General features: G+C 37.9%; 1 protein-coding gene across 1 annotated transcript in view; it reads right to left on the minus strand.

Moving 5' to 3' along the window:
- LOC134321802 (disintegrin and metalloproteinase domain-containing protein 12) overlaps positions 1-8,345 on the minus strand; it is a 186,850-nt gene extending 178,505 nt beyond the window's left edge. Inside the window, exon 1 of the mRNA XM_063003625.1 lies at positions 8,261-8,345. Coding sequence (XP_062859695.1) covers positions 8,261-8,300 — 40 coding nt within the window. The 5' untranslated portion in view covers positions 8,301-8,345. The remainder of the gene's footprint in view (positions 1-8,260) is intronic.
- Between the last annotated feature and the right edge of the window lie 369 nt (positions 8,346-8,714).

Here is an 8,714-nt window from a genome sequence, read left to right on the forward strand (position 1 = left end):
GCGATTTTTATGTTTAAGCAGTGTTTTTAGATGTGGCAGTAGTAGATGATTTTTTTAAATGCTAAAAGTTTTTAAGTAGATCAGTGTGTGTTTTGATTTCTAAATGGCTGTTGCGGATGAGTTGTAGATCAGTGGCACATGTTAATGATGTCATCAAAATGTACCTTGTTACAGCAGTTGTATCTTGTTATTTGCTTAACACACAAACAATGGCCTTATTTACATTTAGTGTTATTTACATTAAGCAACAGTATCGGATCGGATTACACGTTTTTTTTCCTTCCGATATCCGATCCAGTGATTTGGGCCAATATCGGACCGATACTGATACAGAGTATCGGATCGGTGCCAGCCCTAATTATGACCACTAACAGGTGAAGTGAATAACACTGATTATCTCTTCATCACGGCACCTGTTAGTGGATGGGACACATTAGGCAGCAAGTGAACATTTTATCCTCAGATTTGATGTGTTAGAAGCAGGAAATGAGGGCAAGCGTAAGGATTTGAGCGAGTTTGACAAGGGCCAAATTGTGATGGCTAGACGACTGGGTCAGAGCATCTTTAAAACTGCAGCTCTTGTGAGGTGTTCGCGGTCTGCAGTGGTCAATATCAAAAGTGGTCCAAGGAAGGAACAGTGGTAAACCGGCGACAGGGTCATGGGCGGCCAAGGCTCATTGATGCATGTGGGGAGTGGAGGCTGGCCCGTGTGGCTACTGTAGCTCAAATTGCTGAAGAAGTTAATGCTGGTTCTGATAGAAAGGTGTCAGAATACACAGTGCATCACAGCTGCAGGGCTGTTTTGGCAGCAAAATGGGGACCAACACAATATTAGGAAGGTGGTCATAATGTTATGCCTAATCGGTGTATTTAACAGACATTTATAACTGAAAACATGTATCTCGCCAAGTTCCAGTAACAGGTCAGACACTCTGACCACAGCTTTGCAATGGATACTAGGAAAGTCAAGGCAAGTTTACTATATAGCACCATTCATACACTGTGGTTATTCAAAGTGCTTTACAAATTAGAAACTACAAAGGTAATAAATAAGAATTAAAAAGACGAAAGAAAAATATGAAAAAAGACATGATTAAAACAAAGAATATGAAAAAAATATTAAAACATGGTCAAAGAATATATTTATAAGAAAATAAATTGAACAAATTAAAAAATAATAATAATTAAAAAAATAAATTAAGAAAAGTGCTTTAATTACACTTTTCTTGGCTCATATCTACGTAGCAGACCTGACAAATCTACTGGTCCCACACTACCTCAAAGTCTATCCTGTGACATATTGGTATCCAGGGTAAGGGTTTAGGAACAAGATGAACCGGGTTGATAATACTCTTTTAAGTTCATGTATTCCAGTAAACTCAGTCTTAAATACCTCAAGCACTGTGTGACCTCAGATTTAGGCAGTCAGTGGTACAGAAAACCCACAAAGATTCCAGACAGTTGCTAATAAAAGCTTTGCATTCAGTCTTCTGCTAATATACTGTACCTCCTACTCCTACAGCGCATATAATAAACTCTGTAAACTCTGTGCTGTATTTACACTACAGCTCCATTCTCTTCCAATCACACCTCCGGGTATGTGGAGAGGCACCTGCTCGTACAGTCAGGCTTCAGCCCAAAATAGATTAATTACCCCTTAATTAGCCCGAAACATCCAAGTGGGGTCACCACTTCCTGCAATTTCTGTTCCCTGTTTCTCACCAGGTGGCATTATTTTCTTCCCATGAGTTTTCTTTCCACACAAAATAACTACCAGAATGTTTGGCAGATATAAAAAAGATGCACTAATGAACCCCCACTAATGCCTCCAGTGTGTACAGGATCAGAAGAGACAGATAAGACATTAAGGAGGACAGAGAGGAAAAACAAGGACAGAGAAAAGAGGAGATAATTTGTCACGTACTGTTTCCATCATTAATCAAATAAATAATTCTAATTAGACTAAACCTATAAAGCTAAATACAGTAGACCCTTGACTTACAAATGTAATTGGTTCCAAAGGGCTGTTCTTAGGTCAAAATGTTCGTTAGTTAAACCTATTTTTCCCGTAAGAAATAATGTAAATAGAATTAATCCATGCCAGACCTCCCAAACCACCCCCTTACCTAACCTCTCTGTCTTAAACTGTCTTTTTGTTATGAATACAAGTATATTTCCCCTTAAATCTTAAATGATAGAATATACGTACATTCCTGTAATAAACAATAATACACCGTAATACTGTACTGTACATAAAAACACACACATCACATTTCAGTACAGTACGTGTGCTGTACCATACACCATAATACATTTCCTTCTATTTTTTTATTAAATGTATCTACCAGAAACAACAATAACTCTCATATGTCTCTATTATTTCCTTCTTTATTTCAATAGTATTGTATTTTGTAGGTGTAATTGCACGAAAGAAAAAATACTTTACGATTTCCTTATTTTCTCTCTCACTATCCCCGCTGTCTGAAACACAGTGACAGCTACTGGCAGGAGTAACAGATAGTAATAGATTTGTTAATTTTCTCACCACTATGCTTTTTCTGCACATTCTTTGGGGCCATTTTAATATTGAATTTTACAAAATATAAAGAAAACACCTGAAAAACACTGTTCGCTGTCTGAGTGTTCGCTCACTGTATATATATAGAGTCAGAGTCAACTTGTTTGTGACGTCACGTGTTTCGCGAATTTCGGTTCGTAATACGAAATTTGTTCGTACGTTAAGTTGAAAAAGATCGCTCATAATCCAAAATGTTCATATGGTAGATAAGATAGCTAACTTTGCCTCTAACCTGAACATACTCTAACTTAAAACATAAAAAATAGACTAAATTAATTTTTAGAAATAAAAAAGATTAATCAATTAAGTGACATTAGTTCATTGTTACTTATAAAATACTGTTTAGTTCTAGAAATAACTGGCTGTCTGACATCCAATATTTTTTTTTAATCTTGTGCAGAATACAAGTCACTTAGGTAATAATTTTGGCATTTGTGGAGTATGTTCTATTAAGTCTTCTACTGCTTTCATTACATGTACACTGAATAGCTAAAGATACCATATTGAGTTCAAGCCATACTTATTGCTAACAGCAACGATAGTCAACCTTTCCCAGCAAAACTGCGCCACTGTGAACAAAGAGAAGTCCGTACAGACATGGTTTGAATAGTTATGTGTGAAGCAACTCCAGTTGCCAGTTCTGAGACCTAACCTCTACCCTATTAAACACATTTGTGAGTTTATGGACCAAAGTTCCCCATTAAACAGGATTTGTTACCTTTTTATAAACACATCTAACAAAGATACCTACAGGTTGCCACATGATGTTTTTACTCTGATTTATTTACCACACTGGCAAAAGAGTGCACTACCAGCTGATTGAGTCAGCAGCACAATGATGACTCTATTATGTCTGTCAATGCAGCCTGTAATCATCATCGTTAGCATCCTACTCTTTAGTCTTTTGGCTGCACATAATTACAATGGCTAAATAAGGTGAGCCATATCGATTTTAATTCACGGATGAAATGTCAGTGCTGATAATGCTTTCAGTAAGCCTTTATGAATGCTTCATTCAAGCTATTAATACCATTCATGTATGAATAAATAAAATGACCTGAACTTGCAATGCAGCAAAATGCACTTGTTAAATTTAGATATAAATATCTCATCAGGTTATGCGCATTGGTTTTAGGCACGTAACTAATCTACTATGCAATCAATGCAAGTGTAAGTAAGGTAAACACAATCACAAATACATACCAATAAAGGCTGTAGTGGCTTAATGAGCCACAGTAGTACAGAAAAGGCAAATCAACACTGGTGGGGGATTTGATTTTCAAACATGTCAAGTAACTGTCCAACAATCTAAATATGTTCACTCATTTTGTTTTATTAAATACCCTATTTGGTTAACAACATGTAGACAGCTGACATCACCTGACATCCAATTTTAAAACTGTAAACACTGTGTTTTATAACACTTTACTGCCTTTACTTCTCAAGGAAATGACAAGAAAGTCTGGCTCACAAACAACATTTCAATTTACCCCAAAGAGGTTCAGTGGGGTTGTCAGGGCTCTATGTAAGTCACTGAAGTTCCTCCACACCAAACTTATGGATCTTCTTTTAGTGCACATGGGGAATAGTCATGCTGGGGCAGGAAATGGTCTAGCTCAAACCAAAATTAAATCATAAATTTTTATAATTTATTCTTAATAATTGATTGGAAATGGGCAGCACAGTGGCACAGGGGGTAATGCTGTTGCCTTACAGCAAGAAGGGTCTGGGACCCAACACGACCCTGACCATAATAAAGTGGTAGTAAAACAGACAATGAATGAATGAATGATTGAAAATAATAAAAGCAAATACAGTCTTTACATTCTTCCTCCTAGTCACATATAAATATACATATGGTGGCCTTTTATGCCACCATAATTTAATTTTAAAAAATGGCAGAAAAAAATGGCCTGCTGCTGTAGTTCACGTTGCAACCACTAGATGCAGAAATCTACCAAATGCACCTTTATTTATTTAATATTTCAGGATGCTTTCCCCGTTTTGAGCAATAAATAAAAACATTTCCTCCAAACAAGCATTATGTTACTGACATTGTACATATACTAAAATGTAACACCACTCTTTGCTGGTCTAAACAGGGGGAATTCCCTGACGTCATCACAGCTGGCAAAAATGAAAAGCGTTTTATAAAAAGCTCTGCTCATTCCTCTAAAGCTACAGATACAACTGGTGCCTTTGTGAAGACCAAAAGGCCTGTAAAAAGGCCAGAAATTAGCCATTTTCCGTGTAATATGCATTTTGCTGTGAAATTCTAAATGTAAGGTTTGTGTTTAGCAATTTAACATTTTCCATTCGTGTAGCGTTATATGAGCAATATGAGGAGGTCCTAGCAATCCTGAGGGGTAATTAATCAGTTTGCAATCACTTACTCAAAATGTCAAGATGTTGAAGTCTAAAGCAGCTAAAAACACTACTCGGGTAACTGAGTTTTGAAAACTCCCAACCAGTTCTGTGGACGCAGGGGAGAGGGTGTCGAGACACAATCGTTAATTTTCATATTTGAGAAAGTCTCACACCATCGCCGAAAGTTCTAGTTTTACATTCAACCCTTAAGGTAGGCTGTGCTGTGTATTGTACCTCCATTTATTCTATCATTTAATTTATGAGTGAAATTTAATAACTGCCATGAAATGTGGCCCTTTTTAAAAAAAAAAGATAGAAATCTGTGATATTTGAAAAATGAGGTACGTGAAAATAAGCACATTTTCCTGTAAATTTAGTAGGATCCTATTGATAATTTAACCCTAAACCAACTTTTAAATGACGAGGACTGGGCGGTACGGTGGCTAAGTGGGTAGCACTGTCGCCTCACAGCAAGAAGGTCCTGGGTTCGATCCCCAGGTGGGGCAGTCTGGGTCCTTTCTGTGTGGACTTTGCATGTTCTCCCCGTGTCTGCGTGGGTTTCCTCCGGGTGCTCCGGTTTCCTTCCACAGTCCTAAGACATGCAAGTCCATGACTGTATTCGATATAACCTTGTGAACTGATGAATCTTGTGTAACGAGTAACTACCATTTCTGTCATGAATGTAACCAAAGTGTAAAACATGACGTTAAAATACAAATGACGTGGAACAGTGGTTCCCAAACTCAGTCTCTTAGACCCTGAGACAATAACCTCCTTTGAAGTACAATCTCCAGCTCCATTCAGTTAGACACATTTATATGTTTGTTACTCTTTATACACTCTACTGTCACTCTACATACACTACATGGCCAGAATTTCTAAATAGACCCCCGGGACAGAGCTTATTGAGTTCTGGTGTTTCAGGTACACTCATTGCTTAGAGGTGTTTACACTGGTACCCCTTCTAATTTTTCAATGAATGTGTTTCCACAATAATTGGTGTAATTTGGTGTAACAAATGTAATCATATAATTTCCTTAATATTGAAATTGGAAATTATATGCTTCCAACTTTCCAGAAACAGTTTAAAAAAGGCCCTTTCCTGTTCCAGCATGACTGTGCCTGTGTGCACAAAGCCAGATCTAATAAGACATGAAGAACACCTTGTTTTATTAAAAGTAATTCAAGTGTTCTGCCCTCAGCCCCTCTGAACAGCTTTGGAATGAACTGGAACATCAGTTGAGGCTTTTTTGACCAGCATCAAGTGCCCAGCCATACAAATGCTCTTTTGACTCAATGGGCAAAATTCCCACAGACATACTTCAAAGTCTTGTGAGAAGCCTTCACAAAAGAATGGCTGTTATTATCGCTGAAAAGATCACATCAAGGTCAGTCTATTTAAATATCACTTGTTTTTGAAGTGGGATGTCCGTCAAGCTCATGGTCAGGTGTCAAAATATTTTTATACTATGACCTGTCTATGAGCTTGTTGGAAATCCCATTTCAAAAATAAATGGACTGTGCACTAAGCAAGACTCATAAAAACATGATTAGGCATGTTGGTGTGGAGTCCTGACCCTGACTACATTGAACACCCTTGGGGTGAACTGGAACATAAAACTGCAAGCCATACCTTCTTCTTAAACATCAGTACATAAACTTACAAATGCTCTTTGTTTCAATGGCCACAAATTCCAACAAATACAGTTGTGGAAAATCTTGTGGAAAGTCTTCCAGGAGAAGTGGCAAGAACAGGGGGCAACTCCATAATCATGCCCATGGTTTTGGAATGGGCACATATCACTGTGGATTTCATCCAGTGACTGTACGTGAGAAAGTGAATGTGTTGCGTTGTGGATTGATGCACTTTATAGGGTGTTGTGTTTTTACAATTTAGCAAAATTGATCCCTGAAACATTAATCTGTGTGACATTAGTACTACATGCTGTACCACCACACCCTTAACAGTTTTAAAGAACTTGTACTGTTTTGAAAGAAGACAGCATGGTCATACAGCTGGGACAGTGGGGGTAACTTGGGTCATTGATTTGATACTTGTGTATGTTCTCCCCATGTGGAGTTATTTTTTTCCAGTGGCCCCTGCTCAAAAAGATGCAGTTAGTATTAACAATAGAATGATGTACATTATGTATGCATGGTGACACAAATAATTGAGTTGATTCTGCCCAGCAACATGGGTCCTAAAGGCATGGCTCTAATCCTCACCTGTGGACATGCTTTTGCATGTTCTCCCTTTGTCTGCTCATTAGTTTCCTCCAGGTTTTTTTGGTTCCTCCTATCTCCTTAAAACAACATACAGAGGACTGGCTGCTTCTAATTGCACCTGGATGTAAGTATGTATTTCTTTATTAAGATTTCAACATCATGTTTTACACACTTTGGTTACATTCATAACAGAACAGGTAGTTACTGGTTACACAAAATTAACAAGTTCAATGTCAAACACAGTCATGGACAATTTTGTATCTCCAAAGCACAGGGAGGAAACCCTCACAGACACGGGGAGAACATGCAAACTCCACACAGAAAGGACCCTGACCACCCCACCATGGGATCGAACCCAGGACCTTCTTGCTGTGAGGCGCCACTGAGCCAACTCCACCTGGGAGTAAGATTTCGCCTTGCCCAGGGTGTATGTTGTGTTAAGACCTGGAGGTTCATGTAAAATGAATGAATGTGTTATCACAGAGTATCAACAAGTAAAAGTGTTTGAAGTAAGTTTAGTCCTGCTCAAGTTGCTGTTTTTTCATATGAAGTCAGGGTGCCTGGTGGTTTACAACATGTTATTTATATATATATTATATATATATATATATATATATACTGAGTTAGACTCATGGAGAATGATCTAGCACTCTGTTTATAAAGACTATATTACACATCTGTTAATATTTACTGCAATGAACACTTTACAACAGTATATTACATATTACATATCTCATCTAACAATATTTACTGCCAGGATACTTTTAAAGTTTTTATATTACATACTACATTTTTATTGTATTTATTTAATTACATAGGGTGTACAACATTACTTGTGTTCTTTAATACTTTGTACTTTGTACTAATAATTGTGTACTTTAATACTTTTGCTTTAATGTATCTTGAGCTGCTGTAATAACTGACTTTCCCTATGGGATTAATAAGGTTATCTATCTATCTATCTATCTATCTATCTATCTATCTATCTATCTATCTATCTATCTATCTATCTATCTATCTATCTATCTATCTATCTATATAATAAGCATCCACAAATAACACAATATACGTAGTATTGGAGACTCTTACCTTGGTTTGACAGACTGTCAGTGGAACAGGTGGAGAGCATCAGCAAAACACGCAAAACTAAGAGCGCACAGTCGGCTTTAGATGCCATGCTGCCCGAACAGTCTGATCAGTGCCAGATCTGGCTGATCACCGCTGTACCATCATATACAGACCACCAGCTGATCCGATCAGCTTTACAAACATCCAGTCCGCTGCTGTCCGAGCAGTTCTGTGTTCATCAACTTTCCCGATCACTTCAGCGCCCTTGAGGATCCACTGAGCGCTGCACTGCTCTAGTTAACACTTTACTTCTGCGCGCAGTGTGAGAGAGAGAGGGTGAGAGACAATGACACACACAGAGGGAGAGAGAGAGGGTGAGAGACAATGACACACACAGAAGGAGAGAGAGAGAGAGGGAGAGAGAGAGAGAGAGGGTGAGAGACAATGACACACAGAGAGAGAGAGAGAGAGAGAG

This window comes from Trichomycterus rosablanca, chromosome 10 (genome assembly GCF_030014385.1).
Source record: "Trichomycterus rosablanca isolate fTriRos1 chromosome 10, fTriRos1.hap1, whole genome shotgun sequence".
NCBI classification, from domain to species: Eukaryota; Metazoa; Chordata; class Actinopteri; order Siluriformes; family Trichomycteridae; genus Trichomycterus; species Trichomycterus rosablanca.